General features: G+C 32.4%; 1 protein-coding gene across 9 annotated transcripts in view; it reads right to left on the reverse strand.

The window, feature by feature from the left end:
• Positions 1 to 122: 122 nt before the first annotated feature.
• Positions 123 to 16703, reverse strand: part of LOC413224 (sn1-specific diacylglycerol lipase alpha) — a 44843-nt gene continuing 28262 nt past the window's right edge. For 4 of the 9 annotated variants that reach the window (XM_026444187.1, XM_003250903.4, XM_026444188.1 and 1 more), the window contains 14 exons: positions 12903 to 13004; positions 12446 to 12629; positions 12086 to 12170; positions 11546 to 11874; positions 10958 to 11153; positions 10025 to 10213; positions 9368 to 9658; positions 8825 to 9054; positions 8631 to 8654; positions 7811 to 7943; positions 2716 to 3065; positions 1687 to 2031; positions 1431 to 1605; positions 123 to 1350 (listed from right to left, as the gene is read on the reverse strand). In XM_026444187.1, the coding sequence (XP_026299972.1) occupies positions 1072 to 1350; positions 1431 to 1605; positions 1687 to 2031; positions 2716 to 3065; positions 7811 to 7943; positions 8631 to 8654; positions 8825 to 9054; positions 9368 to 9658; positions 10025 to 10213; positions 10958 to 11153; positions 11546 to 11874; positions 12086 to 12170; positions 12446 to 12629; positions 12903 to 13004 (2912 nt within the window). In that variant the 3' untranslated portion in view covers positions 123 to 1071. Of the gene's footprint in view, positions 1351 to 1430; positions 1606 to 1686; positions 2032 to 2715; positions 3066 to 4952; positions 5147 to 7505; positions 7944 to 8630; positions 8655 to 8824; positions 9055 to 9367; positions 9659 to 10024; positions 10214 to 10957; positions 11154 to 11545; positions 11875 to 12085; positions 12171 to 12445; positions 12630 to 12902; positions 13005 to 16703 lie in introns of those variants that run through there. The other 5 variants (XM_026444191.1, XM_026444189.1, XR_003305833.1 and 2 more) reach the window with 5 other exon arrangements.

Consider the following 16703-nt stretch of genomic DNA (forward strand, 5'->3'; position numbering starts at 1 on the left):
GTAAATCAAAAATTAAATGGTAATGGTAAATATATTTTTTCTATTTTTTTTTTTTTTTTTTTTTTTTTTTTTTACATAAATACAATGGTTTTAAAGTTTCAACTATTAAAAGACTTAATAAAAATTGTGTTATAATCTATTATATAATCATATCTTTTTAATGGTTACATATTTTACATTCTATAAATTTATATGTCTTCAGTCCCATATTTGCATTCATTAAAAAGTTAGTACAAAGATTTTAATAGAAATTATTGTTCAATTTTATTATGAAAAAAAATATTAGAGATCAAATAAAAAAATTAATATTTAAGACAAAATTATATCGATGATTACAAAAGATACATTAAACTATATTATTTTATTACACATGTGTTAATTCTATTAAAAGACTGTACAAAAATGCATAAAAACTTTCATACTAAATACGATTGACATTGAGTAGGCCAGTGCAGGTTCTATATAAATGTTCACGCTTTCTCGCTATGTTATAACAATTAACAATTAACAAAAACAAGAATCGATATTTTTCAAAATTGATATCTCTTTTGAATGACAAGGCATCATTGATTTGTGTAAATCGTCATTCATATAACTCGCTGCCTTTTCGATAATTTCTTTATTTATTAAATCTTTAATATACATTCTATATCTTATTTGTCCTTCGGTTTATCATTTAGTCAGACAGAAAAGTTTCTGAATCAGAAAATATTTCATTACATTAGAAAAATGACTGTACAAAAAGGAAAAAAAGTAGCATTTTTATCCTACAATAAGAATTAAATATTATATTATTCGAATTTGACTATCTACTTATTATTCGAGAAAAATCTTTTACATCTCGAGTCTCCGTTTATTCTTTCTTAAACTTCAATGAAAGATCATATAAAAAGAGGCTACACAGATATATGGCCCATCAATTTTAGAATATTTTGCATTTTCATTTGTTCGAGGATTCAAGGAAACGATTTTAAACGATCACACTGAAGAAAGTGATATTGGCACCTAATGGTTGATTTAAATCTATCTCGCCTCTTTTCTATGGTCCCCGGTTGATCTAACATTTCGCAATTAAACGCTACTTTCACCACGACCAACCAGCGTGATCGGATACACGTATTTCTTTCGTTTCGCGTTAAAGAAAGGCGAATTATGTTGTCCATGCGTAGGTGTTGGTGATAATCCACGTAGAAGAGGTAACGAAACATCACCGGGCATTCCTGTCGCATCGAATTTCTTCTTCCATTCTGCTCCTAAATCCGTAGCTGGCGCCATTAAACCTTTACATTCTGGAGAACTTCTCACGCTGAGGAACACATCGTTGCTGCTATCACGTTGTCCAGAAGAACCCTGTGAAAAAATTGTGCAATAATTTTTTCTCACTCAAAAACTTTATAAAATTTCATGTTACATATCGAATAATTTATTACTTTAGCTTCGAAGAAATCCAAACTGGATCCGTTTGTCTCGTGTTCCTCCACAGAGAAACCTAATTGCACCCGGTTCGACGTTTGAGATGTCCTGGATGAATGGGAAGAGTTATGCGACGAGGAATTTTCGGACAGATCATCTCTGCAGCAGGCAGCCGTACACACTCTTTGCTCTCTGCAATTTTAAATATCATTCAATGATTTATTTATTAACATGGAATAATAACGAATTAAAAGAGGGAAAAATTCTAACTACCTCCTGACGATGACAGAGTCTCGTCTTCTTGGTACTGGCGGCGGAAGACCAGCGGTTAAGCTTTTGGCGCTTTCATAACTCGCTTCGCTGTTACCGCTGCTTGTATTACTCCCATTGTTCCCTTCCCTCAGGAAGTAATTCTTCGCCGAAAGCATGGCGAAGTGAAGGTTGTTCTTCAAGTCGTCCGCCGCCGTTGACAAGTTTCCCGAGATTTTTGGTGTGCGTCTCATCGGGCGAGGTGGTGGTACCGGAGATGGTGGACTGCTCGACGCCTCCGACAATGTTTCCGGTGTGGCCAATGGCGCCGTTCGAGAACTGTCGTCCCAATCGCTTCGACGATTCGATCTTCGCATTCAAAAGAAAAAGATAATCTTTAACACAGTTCTTGAAATTAATCAGAGGGGAAAAAAAAAAAATTAAAACTGCAGCCAAAGAGCAACATTTTACGATCAAAGATGAACAGGAGGAGAAAATAAGATTTCTTTTTATTGGAAAATAAAATGTTCCTCTTGAGCTGCGAATTTTTTTTTTTTTTAAGATAAAATTTTCCGTTCTATAATCTGATGGAATGCAATGATTTATGTGCACGATTGCCGAAGCGGTGAAAACTGTGAGTCGTGAAAAATAAGCGAGTGTTAATGAGAGCGTGACATATGAGGTACCTTGAAATATGTGGAACGATATACTTTTTGATTATTTATAGGCGCGAATGACTTGAACGAGATCAGAAACGTAACGTTTCAAACATAATTAAAACGGGTAACGGAAATTATTCAATGATTCTCGCAAAGTGCACAATGCGAATTATAAATATAATATAATACAGAATATTCTCTTGACCGAGAAAGATTTTGTCAAAACGATCAATTTGATTGCAAGAAAATCGTTATCTCGTCAATGGCTCTCTCTTCTTTGGTCTAAAAAGTCCTCATCGTAAATCTAATTCGTTATATATCGGCGTCGATTGAACGATCAAATCCTTCGTCACGGAAGTTCGTCGTCCAGTTCGTTAAAATTGTCTATTCTTACGATTTACTCTCGTCGGCCCTGGGCGTGTTGAGCAATTCGCTGGCCAGGCTGACGTACTCCCATGGAATCCCTCTCGAGTCGACGCTCAGCTCCCGGCCAGCCTGAGGGAATTCCGAGGGGCTTTGGAGGGACGTGAAGCTCGTCTCTAGGCAGAGTTTGTGCGGTGGCGTCCCAGCCATGTTGCTGGGATGCGATTTAACGGGGCTCGAGGACGAGAGCAACGCTCTCATCTCCTGCTCGATCTCCATCTCCTGGACCTCGCCGGTCTCCCGTGCCTCCGACGCCTCCGTCGACGATGCATGACCGGAAGCTAACCTCTGCGGCTTCACCGGCCCCAGGGTCGTTACAACCTGACATATCCACACGCGTGTTTCCAATGTAATCGTTTCACCTTGCCTTCGCCGACAATTTCCGACAATTACTTCGTGTTATGACAGTTAATGATGAAAACAATATCTTATCGTGATTCAAGAAGCTAATTTTATTCTGATCGATGTTTGGTAAATATATACGGTGTATATTGATATACACAAATGTGGCATCGTGATAATGACGGATGATTATGTGTTGTGTGTACATCGATTAAATTTTTTCATTATGAAAAGAAGGAAAGATTTGATGTAAGATAAGATAAAAGGTTAAATACATTCGTAGTCGTTTTGTCCCTTTCGATTCATATATAATAATGTCTCCGTTATTATATATATATATATTGAAAAAATTAATTTATAATATGAATTTTTTTCCTTTGTTTCTCCATTATTTATATTTTGAAATTATAAATTTGATATTCAAGGAGTTGGTGCAAATCAATGATCAATTAATACGTAAGGAGATTATTTTAAATAAGATTTTTGTCATTATTAAAATATATATATAAAAAATAATAATAGAAATAGATATATCTTTCACCGAAACGAAGAATTTAAACGTTGATTTCAAGATTATTTCGAAAAAGATAAATTATTGAAATATTTTTCTATTCTTTTTAAAAAAACGAATAAAAATTTTCATTAATTTAACATGAAAATTCTTAGAGAATATTCATGAAAAATTTTATACAAATAAAAAAAATTTAATAAATAAATATTAATACGAAATTTCGCTTACGTATATTCATAGAAATGATTCTTAGAAGCGAATTTTTTTTTATTCATAATATAGCTAAAATTTAATTTTATGGTAAAATATGAACGTGAATCGTTATTTTTATCCATGATGACGAAAAAACATTATAATATTTAAATATTCAATACATATATTTAACACACAATTGTGTTAAATTTATATGATATTAAACTTATTAAATATTAGAAATTAAAAATCAAATACACGATGATCATGATAAACTAAATGCGTAAGTGCACATGCATGAATTGAATGGCAAGTAAACATTCAGGAATACCTATATCGACTTCATCTACAAGTTTATCGTTACGATTTTAAATTTATATAGCTTATGTACGATGTCACGATATAAAACTATATGTCTAAGTGAACTTGCAATACGTACGTATCACATTTTTCGAAGCAAATTTCGAGCGAACAAATGTAAATGAACGATTATGAACGTGGTGTTCAAAAATTGTGATCATAAATAATATAATATGTGGTCACATGCTATAGTATAATTAAAAACGATCTTGCAGATTGGCCTGCAATCGTAATGATGAACGAGATGATTGGCTGGAATTTTTTGGTCGCTGTAGAGGAGACCGTCGATTTTGACGTCTTATAATAAATAACACAAAATATCTTAAAAATTGATAGAGTCTACCTAATCTACTATTCTACTATAAATACTAAAATAAGCCTAAATAATTATCTCTTACTTTAACACTCTGTACTAACTAACTTTTACGTTATAGTATCTCAAATAAACAATTATAATTTCAATGTTCAAATTAAAAAAAAAAGAAAGAAATACAAAATAATAAAAAAACACATACAGCAAACATACGTCAAACAATTACCAAAAGACAGCCAATTCTTCAGCGACCTCTATACCAAACCAGTGATACCATTTTATTTAACCTATTTTCGATTCGATACAAAAAATACACGCTTTCTCTTGCAATTATCTACCAAAAGTAAACATCTAAACAAAAAAAAAAAACATCTATTACCCAATTATAGAAAATTTAACTCATTGGCTAGATAATTGCATAATGGTATCATTGGAATACGATTGCCCGGGAAATACACACATCCGATAAAGCCGAAAGACGTCAATGTACCTTGTGCCGTGGCGAGAAGAGTGTGTGGTGACATAGACGTTAGCGTCACGGCCGTGAGAACTCGTCGGTGTACTTTGATGATGAAGCACGACGTGTCGTTGTTCAGGAGTCCGTTGGGTTGCTGCGTCCTTTGCAACCGTTCCACGTGTTGCTGCATCTCCGTCCGCAGCGCCGCGATCTCTGCACGCTGACACCTAATCCACACACCACACACCCTCAGCCACACATCCTCTCGTGAGATCGCTGGTTATCGATATGCCACGATTCGAGGAGGGACAATTTTTTTCGCATTTCGAGATGCAACACTTAGTCTAATATCATGTAGGTGGGAAATTGGTTAATCCTTTGTGCTACAGGAGTAAAGGTTTTTCTATAGAGTCATGATTCAAACTGAGAAAGAATTTTATTTAACCCATTCGTAACGGATGATCTGTTCAGTTTATGAAATTTTATTTTATGAAATGATACATTAAGAGTAAATATTGAAAGATACGCACGAAAGATATAGCGTTCATAATATTGGAATGTTCAAAGATTTATATTTCGTTCTCGTGAATGAAAATAGAATTTTAATAGCATCTTTATTTGTCTTCTATGACTTTTATTGGTTATGGATACATTGATCTTAATGAGTAAATATTATTCAGTGTTTAAAGTTAAAATATAGATCTTCATTTGACCAATTGTGTATGTTTTAAATTAATTATATTGTTTTATTGTCTATTGTTTGAATTCAGGTTTGGTCATGATCATTGCTGTTACGTATGAGTAAGCACATAAAGAAATATAACAGTTTTGCTTGACGCAAAAACAATGTAAACCGAATTTCTATTCTTTCTCGTTATTCAACATTAAAAATTACAACTCATTCCTAAAATCTTTTATTCTATTTTTTTATAGGTTCTGATCAGTCAATTAATTTTGAATAAATATTAGGTAATCAACTGCATTCTAAAATACAAAAATTATATTTTTTTCACTACCATGCAAAGCGAGAACAAACGTATCATCATTAGTGTTTGTGATTGCAGTCGAAGCTGAAACATTAGCTGAAATAATGTGAAATTAGAGAAAGAATTTAATAATTTTATGCGCAAAGCGAATGTATATATTAATAGACATGTTAGCAAAAAATAGAAAAAAATAAATATAATATAATAATTTTCATTATGTATGTATTATTTATATTAACTTATTTCAATTTAGATAATAGTATAAAAAAATATATAAATTTATAATAATTTATTATAATTATAAATAATATATTATATATATTATATCATTGTTTTGCCTTGAACATTTAAATTTGTTATGTTTCAGGCATAGAATTAGGAAGCAAAATCTAATAAATAAATAAATAACAACGTTTTCATCGTATAAAATATATTGATCAAAAGTAGTATACATTGAAAATTATACAGAATCATATTGTTACAATATGCAATCAAAACGACCACTAAAAACGATAAAAAATTTAGTGTAATGTATTTCCTTTATTTATTCGGTAAAATTTTATATTTTTACATAAATAATAATATATAAAAGCCATAATAGAATTTGTTATATAAAATAATTTAATTATTGGATTAAGTTATTTGTTTTATCGATTTTATTATTTATTGATAAAAGAAATGTTCATATGAATATTCCATATAAATTTTTAGTCGTTTTGGATGCAATCGATTTAAATAGAAAATATAAAGTAAAATATCGAAAGTGAACAAAAAAATAATATTAAAGAAAAATGACGCACAGAATTATGCGAAAAGCTATAAATATAATTGTTTGCAGATGTTACACAGTAACTCATGCAGTATCTAAAAACATGCGTGTCAACTACTTCATCAGTTTGAACAAAAGGATAAAAAACAAAAATATTCCATATAGTAAATTTCACTTGACTCTTATTACACATTGTACAAATATTATTGCTTTCATATTATACTATGCGCTAAGAAATAATAATAATAATAAAAAAAAAACAAATTATTCTATAAATTAATATACTCCTTAAAAGATAAAAGATATGAAAAATTAAATAAAAAAAGTAATGCTACAATAACAATAAATAATATCGAAAACCTATCTAAGAAACTACAACTACAATCACTTAAGTCATGATTTTATCTATTTCAGTAGATAATTATGAAGATAAGAAATCACGCACAATAAATTGAGTAAAATTCGCTTCAACTTAAATCTAAAAGAATTTTGCAATTCTTTTCTTCAGTCAAATAATAAAATTAGAAAACGTCATTTTCTAACAAACAAGTATCGTCAAAAAATTGTATTCTAGAGTAATATTGCTTAATAAATATCACTGAATCAAGAATTCTATCTTGGAAAAAAGAGTTTACAACACTCCTCATGTCACTATTAATATTCACACTATATATATCATTTACAAATAACAACATATAATTTCTACAAACAATGTAGAAATTATAAAAAAAATTAATAAAAACATTAAAGGAATATATAAATTATCCCTTTTATAACAACGGTCATAAATACGATTATTGGTAGTGAAAGGATCAATAATCATAATAGAACTTCATCAATAATTATTTCTCTTTCTGTTCATGTATCTCGGCATTAACTATAATCGTTTCGTTACAGGTCTTTGCCACGTTACTGGTAGTTCCACCTTTTACACTACCAGCATCACCATTTTTCATGTGTCCATTGCTCTCTATATTGACTACTATATTTCGAGGTTTGTCGCCTTCCTTCAAGATATCCGGGTCATCCGCCACATTCTCCAAGATCTCGTAATTACCTGGCCTCACCGAGGACATTCGGCTAACCGGTGTTTGCGACCTCTTTATCTGACGAATTATCGGATCGGTCTGGCTTACCTTGTTCAATGCTTTCAGCATATTGTCCGGCATATGGTCTTGTATCATCACTGGGCTTATCAACACCTCGTCAAAGTCACATGGTCCGGCCCAAAGCGCTTGGTATACCGGCTCGTGTTTGTGCAACATTTGTCTGAAACGCAAGAAAGCAATGTTATATTCACGTGTCAAACGACGTGTTAAGTTTTTATGCGAAGTAAATCATTTAATGTTCTATAGAGAAACTAATTGCTACGTGAGATTCATGCAGTCAAATGCATTTGCAAAATTGAATAAAATTGAATAAATTGATCTTTTGGATTATAGTAAGTACAGAATGATTGATTTATACGAAGCAACGAAGTCCGATAGTTTTCAAAGTTTGAAGATGTAATTCAAGTAACGACGATCGATAAAGTATATAAGTGAAATCTTGTCGGTTGTAAATGGGCAAAGTTTTTTTATTACGATAAGATAAAAATCTGAATTTTCGAAAGTTTAAAGAGAGAGAATTTTCTTTCCGATTATTATTTCGCGTCTCAAACTTTGAAAAAAAGAAATTGCGAGATTTATCTTACTGAAAATTACTCTGTAAATTATCTATCTGTGTAACATCACTGCTCCTCTATCAATTTCACTCATGCAAAATATAGAAGAATATAGAAGACGCTTATGCAACAATATCCCTGATAGTTCAAATCAATCAGAGATGTGCGACGACGATGGTATCAAAGAGAAAAGTGTAGAAATATAAATCCAAGGGAGGTACACATGCGGGCACATCCTCAAGATGCAATTACCCAGAGCAACCCTGAAAATTCAAACTTTTCGATAAACGTACCTCCAGCGGCTCTCATATTTGTGCCTAGAAACGGAAAACACGGTCGATTAAAAAATTAATCTCTTAATCCATCATTCGCGTGGAATATCTATAACGCTTTTTTTTCTTTTCTTTTTTTTTTGCTGTCTGTGCGTTTTAAACGATACTTAAAGTTGTTAAGTTCTATTAAGATGCACGGGAACAAACGAACTTACTCTCCCTTGTTAGGATGATGTCGAACAACGTGTATGATTCGACCGGGTGGATAGAGAGGCCTGTGCAAAGTCAACGCGATACTGGAATCGCTTGGAACGACGGTCTGCGAACGGGCTAGGTCCTTGTCTCTCTGATACTCGCTTATACATCCGCCAGCTTCTAAATTTGCAGCCGAGGTAGGGGTGGAACCGCAACCGCAACACATCACCGAGCATGCTATCGTTTTCCACTGAAAACGATGCGATTTATGGCGTGATTCTCGATTATGTAAGAACACTTATCACTTATCCCTAACTCATTCTTTTTTTAGGGATTTTATTAACATAAAATTGATAGAATTTAAACAGCGATAACGAATCATCACTCTGATTATAATAATTGTAACATTTTTATCAATTTCGCAATAACAATCAAATTCTATCAATTTTATGAATCGAATATTCGATAAAGTAAGATAAGAGTAATGATATTCTATTTGGTTTTTTCAAAGAATTATATAGGAATTCAATACGTTCCAGTTCTTCCTACAATAAAGTACGTACCTTAGGATCGACGCTTCTTTTTATAGCATTGATAAGATCAGCTCTTAAGCTCTCCATCTGTCTAAGTCCTATCCTAGGTACAACGTCTTTTCCAACTACTACGGATGTAATAAATTCCTGCGAGTATTGCTGAGCGGGCATGCTCAAGAGACCACCCGGTGGAGCGAACGAGAAGCACACCAGGTCAGGATAATCTTGCTTAAGCAAAATCGCCAAGATAGCTGCCGTACCAGCTCCCAAAGAATGACCAACAAGTGCCAGACCGAATTGATGGGTTCCCCTCGATGTATCCTGTATACAGTAAGTAATTTTGAATCGTTTCCAAATGTAGTTCTACTGAACGGTTCTAGTAGTAAAATATTTGTTAAATAAATGAAAAAGAGAATATAAGTTTGGGAATATTATATGTCAAAAAAAAGAAAGAAAATATAGGAATATTATTATTTAAATAATGTTTTAAAGATATAAATTATTTGTTATTTTTTTCGTACAATATTTTCTATATTATTATTTTCTACTTTAACTTGTTGTTCGTGATAAATAAATAGTAACGAGCACGATAATAATGTGTAATTATTCCATTTAATACATTGATAATATGCAAGTTAGAAGAAATATTTGCATTCGAGGTAACGATAAGATATGTATATAATATACCTTGGCGAGTGCACGAGTTATAATTCCTTCTTCTAACAACTTTTTTCGAATGTATTCGGCCGCTTGGACCATACCCTTGTGACCCAACCAGTCGTCTCTCGGTGGTGACAATGGTAACACTTCACCCTCCGCGTTCAAGTCCGTTAATACATCCTTCATGCTGAGGGTACCTCGTATACTAACGACAACCTTGAAAAGAGGCAGCAGAAAATTGGTGATTAAGTTCCCAAGTTCCCAAGTTCACTCGAGTAAAAAGCAGCTCTTCTAAATCTTATCTTGAAGATTAAAATGTTCCATGAAGTTTTACAACAAGTGCTAAAACTATCGATTTTCAATTTCGATCCATTTCTACATTATGCTAAAATCCTCGAGTTCACTTTAACACATTTAATATTCATATTTCTAATAGAATAAGATAAGATCAGATTGGATTACTCGATATCGTTTTGTCCAATCATTATTAAAAATTATTCAAAGATACTTAAGTGCACTTTGCTAAACTCGGGAAGAGGAGTTTAACGAAATTAAACAAAATAATGTAATTTATTCATCATAGACAAAACGATCTTTGTACGATTCTTTATATTTATTTATTTACGTAATAGCATCTCACGGATCTCGCTGCGACGAAGTTTAATAGCCGTTGAAAAATTCATGAACCTCGCTAAACGAACTTCATTTATTTTACAATTAACCGGACAAAATTCCAGTTTGCCTTTAACCTCTCCTTAAGGATTGCAATTTTCATCGAAATAGTATCGTCGCTGCGAATATATCGTGACGAAGCTTTCTTTTTCACATCGTAATAAGCTTTCGATCTAATCTCTGCTCTATATCTAGTCGCCTTTTTTTCTCTCTCTTTTTTTTTTTCGACGCTTCTTGGGCAAACGAGTTGGTTCGATGCATGCGAATCAATGAGGAAACGCGCGAAACCTTTTTCTTCGTGTAATCGAGAGCGACGAAGAACGGCGTCTCACCGACGTCGACGTGAAAAGTCGCATAAATGACCTCCACCTCGGCGACGTCGACCATCTTCCTTAGCGCCACGTAATTGCACTGGCAACAATTGTCTTCCACAACGGTCGCCTCGTCCTCGTTGCCACCGCACGGGAAACAGCCGCATCGTAATCTGTCACAGAGAGAGAGAGAGAGATTTCCAACATTTCCAACTCATTTTATTCAAAGATGCTTTTACCACCGCGGGCGTTAATTAAGCTGCGTGCAAATTACTTCAAACGTTTCATTCGGATGGTTAATCGATCGGAAGACGAAGAACTTGGGTCTTAATTACGGTGTAAAAAATTTCTTCGATTTAACGAAACGCTTTTATAATACTGTATTTCTGAAAGGAAAAAAATATCGGCAATGTTGGAAATTATTACGATAGATGTAATTAAAAAGAGCGAACGATTAAAGGATTTTGTCGTACAACCACGCGAAACATCGTTGAAAATCAATCGATGCCAACGCGCGTACAGAGCCGTGTGTGTGTGTGTCGCTGTAACTCGTGGTGGCCATTACCTTGTGCACAGCTGACAAAGACCGGTGGAATGATTAACGAGGAACATGGGCCAGCCGTAAGCAGCGAGGGCAAAGTGCATGTAATGAATGGCCAACTGAAAGTGGCCCAGATCACCATCCTCGGTCAAGGACAAGAATTTAGTGCGAGGAGTAACTGGCACACCGGATAGAAACTCGTACGTATCGTTCTTCCGTTGCTTCACTATCAACTCTCGCTCGATTTTCTGGAACTTTCTCAATAGCACCAAACCGGCGACCACATCTGATGGGACGACGTCAAGATCACGGAAGAAATCGCTCAATAATCTGGCGATGTCCGCGAATGAATTCTGAGAAATAAATATCATTTTCCTTGGAGATTTCAAATTTGATATCGCTTGATCGATGCAAAAGCTTCGTCGTAATCCCTTCATTATTACAGAGAAATAATCTTTGATTGTAATAATGTCGCTTAATAGAGTTCCATAAAAAAAGAAACGATCAAATCTTTTGCACCGAGCTAATAAATTTCTTTGAAGGATTTGCCACGACGATACTTACTCGGTTTCTATCGGAATTGCCCATACAGCAGAAAAGGAGCCTGCATCTGTTGTCCCAGCTGTCCTGATACGCTCGTATAACTTTTCTGCAAGTACCGAGTCATTTCAATAATCGTAAAAACTTTTAAGGGTTAAGGGAAAAAATTACAAAAATCGTCTCAAAAAATTTATTCGTCATTCTTTCTTCACAGCGCGTTATTGAAGTACTAATTCTACTTAGTGAATTCACTTCTCCCAACACTGACCGTGCACTGTGAGTAAACAAGAGGAGCGTAAAGATATATCAGTAGAAGTAGACGATAACGAGTCAGGCGTCGAAAATGAAAGGAGAAAAATTTCACAACTCCGTAAACCTTGTTACCTTTGCCTCCAGTTTCTGTTCCTGCTTCCACTCCTGTAGTGCAATTTACCGCATCTCAATTCGGCCTCCCTCATGCTGCGTTGATATTTCTTCATTTTTACCCACGATCTACCCGCGGCATCGTAAGTGCACCATACCGTGACCATCACCGACGCCAATACGCACCAATTCGATATAACTAAACCTGCGGCGTTAAGTGAAAGGTAAAAATCGTGTGAACCGTGTTATTCCAGATTCGCAAGAAAGTTTTCTCGTTTCCTGCGTGTTTTGAACAAAGCGTATCGCGGCAAAAGTGTCTTGGAATTTTATTTTATTTTATTTTATTATATTCTTCGAATATCGAATCAGGAATAATCCCTCTATAAAAAAATGCTTATTTACGATGACTTCTTTGTAAAACATGAACTTAAATTGTCCTCGGCATTTATTAAGATTTAAAATAAAGTGGAAGACTTACCTAACATTACATCTTTCATTCGATCGACGGGGCAAGTTTGGTAGAAATGAGTTAACCATATTATACCTGCGCACAACCAGCCGATCTCAACTAATAAAAGGACTGAAACAAAGTTTTTGGAAAGTTGGTAAAATTAATTTGTCGTTGTATGCAAATTAAATAGCGAATTATCAAAATGGATTTTATCTTTTGTTTTTGGGATAAAGTTAAAAAAATGCGAGGAAAATTATTCGGTAAATGTTAACTATGATCTTCTTCATCTCTCTTTTTTGATATAGTGTTATTGTTGTTTTGTGGGGGAAAAAATTACAGCGCGCGTACCGTTTTATAAAGTATAGATGTATATTTCACTACGCTTCACTAACAGTATACTACATAGGAGAAGTTCGCAATCGGTTCAAATGCTATTTATATCTAAGCGAAAGCGATCGTTGTATGTTTAAACAGTTCATTTTAGTTCATTTTTCCTATAAAAATATACAACGCGTGTTTCCTCGAAACATATATATATAAAATTTTCAATTATTTTCTCGTAGTAAAAAAAAAAAAAAGAAAGAAATGTATAAATTTAGTATGAAAAATAGATCAATAAGAAATGTAATTGTACTGCTATCGAATAGCTATACAACTATTTTATTACATTGTAAATTTTCTTTTATATTCTTCATTTTATTATCTTTCTTAACGTTGCTTTTATACATACTTTTCTTCGTCTTCTTTTAAGTTTTTTTTTCTCGATACTTTTTTTTACACTTTCCTTTCCAATTCCATTTTTAAACAAATTTTTAAACAGAACGAAAAATAAGATTCAAGCAAAAAATGAAAGGAATAAAAATATTTATCGTTACGATCCAACACTTTTCTCATCTTATTTATATACAGTAAAATATTATTTAAGAGAAACAAAGAAAAATATTTGGGTCATGTGAAACCGATTGTCTCGTGAATGTCTGTTTTTTGACCATGGAAGATTGCCATTTCTTGGATGAAAGAAAAATATATATTTACGTCGACGTGAATACCGTATCTTCACGTCGAGTGAAGATTGAACGTATCGACAATGGTTTCCTCGAATATCGAATCAGGAATTCCTCTACAAAAATGTGCTTATTTACGATATGATGATTTCTTTATATATAACATGAGAATTAATTTATAAATTTGATAAAATAAATAAATAAATAAATAAATAAATTTTCTTTAAGTATAATCGATATTTGTTATATATTGCAATCTTAAAAAAATTAATAAAAATATTGTAAAAGTATGTTTGCTTTTTGTAATATTAATTTAAAAAAGATATAATATCGCGGAAAATACAATATTGATGAAATATAAATATTGGGGAAGATTTCAGGGAACGAAATTAATCTTTCAGGGAAATCCGATGTCCAATAAAGTTAAAAATTGGATGGGAACATTTGCTAACGAATTTCTGATAAAGTTCGTACGATTTAATAATCTCACGCCAAGATTTCACGGTGTTTCGAAATTAATTTCATTTTTGGTTGCATTCGTCAGATTTTTAACCAGATACGGATTAGAACGGAGAGAGAGAGAAAATATGAAAAAATATGATTTACTTGAATAATCGCAAAAAAAAAAAAAAAAAAATACGCGTTCCGCTGAATGAGATAAAAATGTTACGTTACGTAGAGAATGATTGCTTGAATAATTTAAACTTTTCTTCTCGTTTTATCTTTTGAATCATACGATACAAAGTAAAAAGTTTTTAATTACTAATCAAACATACTCGTAAGAAAAATAAAAATGAAATGTTTTCTAAGGACCATAAAAAAGTAGAATAATCATATCATAGAATAATTTATATTTCATCCATTCCAATATTTCAAAAATTAAATCTCGATTCTTTATTCTCTTTATTCATATTAAATTAACATATATTTTTACTATCCTATAATTCTTAAATAAGAACACCATTTATTACAGTCTTTTCACCAAATTTATGTAGGAGAAGGATGTCATAAACGAGCAATAGGATGAAGTGGATGTCTAAAAAAGGGCACCGTATATCACATAACACATTTGAAAATAGTTCTAGAAATATATTTCTCCGTTACAAGATAAAAGTAATAAATCTATATCTTTTGAACATTTTCCATCCACATTATAGATCTATTTTTATTTTATCCTTTCACAATGTTCTCTAAATTTCTATTCATTACACATTTTTGGAACAATCTTTATCTTATCTTGAAAGGAACAATTTTTTCCCTATCCTTACTTTATATTATATTTATTATGCTACCTTTGTACAGTCAACATACTGCAGCTATTTAAAATTAATTTATTGAACAGATCGACCTAAAATTAAAATCAACAGGACATGTTTTTGATAAACAGGTGAATAATATATTTGCCGAATTCCTTTAAATTATATAAATTCATTAATTTATACTAAAAAATAAAATTTTATTACTAATCTAATCATTATTTCTATATTTTATTAATTAAAACAAATTTAAACAAATTTAAATTAACAAATACAAATTTTTATAGAAAAATAAAATATAAATTTAAATCATTATAATCTATAAACTAAATTATTAAATTATTAAAATTAAAGAAAAATATTATCTCCATAATATTTAAAAATTAAAATTAAATTTTTATTTTAAATTTATATCGTTGATTTGCTATATTTTCTCAATAATTTCAGTGCAAAGCAACATCTTCGTTTTCAATTTTCACGGTCGTAGTTTTCGACACACATTCTCGAAACGTCGGCCTAAACGGAAGCGTTGAGAACGCGTCTGTCGAAATCAGACCAACGAAATGGAACAAAAAAAAAAAAAAAAAGAAAAGAAAAGACTAAGAGGAAGAAAAGCTGCAACTACGGTGGCCTGGCACACTATACGCATCAGGCCAATCAGCTGTACGTGATCGGAATTCCTATCGAATTCTTCCAAAAGGTGCACCGGAACCAGAGAAGAACCAGACTCGAGTTGGATCGTTTCCAAAACCATTAATACATGTTCCAGTGTATGTGTGTGTGTGTATTTGTGTTTCTTTATATGTTTGTGAAGAGAGTACGGTACCGTATATCTAATTCTTATTATGTGTATATAATCATCGTATAATACGCCGATTTATTAAGTTCAATCCTTTACGGCCGAACATTTTTATCAGATGTAGGCATTTTGCTAAAAATTAATTTTCAATAAGTGTAATAAATTTATATTACTATTCCATTCCATTATTTATATCCTCGAAATACGTGTATCGCACGAAATAATAAGAATAAACGCGATTGATTAATCTCGCGTTAAGAATTGAGCTTTAGAACGTGATTACTGCTCCGTTTTTTGGATTAAACGTAATCTACGTGCAATTTTTCGCTTGGATTATGCTTTCCACCGATATTGATATTTGAAATTTCATTTACAATTAAAAGTTTACTATTTGTTAAATTTATATAAAAGGAACAAATGTATGAATCGTCAACAAGGAAATTGTAAAATGGAATAAACGTGGTATTGGAATTTCTATTGAAAAAAATAAAGGCTGCATTAGCATAATGGACGATTAGAGTGGCACTTGTGCGGTATTCTTAAAGAGAAAAGGGAAGTCGACTGTCGCGGCTTTCTATTTCTTAATGGACAGAAAATTTCATGCTGACTTTGCGTAGCAGAAAAAAAAAGAAAAGAAAATACAGATGATTCCTTTTCTTCTTCCAAAGAAAAACATTATAACAGGAAAAAAAAAAAATACATAGATGAGATTTAAAAACTTTCGTTAAATCTCTGTTAAATTTTAAAATTCTCTCTCTATTTTATTTAT

This window comes from Apis mellifera, linkage group LG12, assembly GCF_003254395.2.
Source record: "Apis mellifera strain DH4 linkage group LG12, Amel_HAv3.1, whole genome shotgun sequence".
In the NCBI taxonomy this organism is placed as follows: Eukaryota; Metazoa; Arthropoda; class Insecta; order Hymenoptera; family Apidae; genus Apis; species Apis mellifera.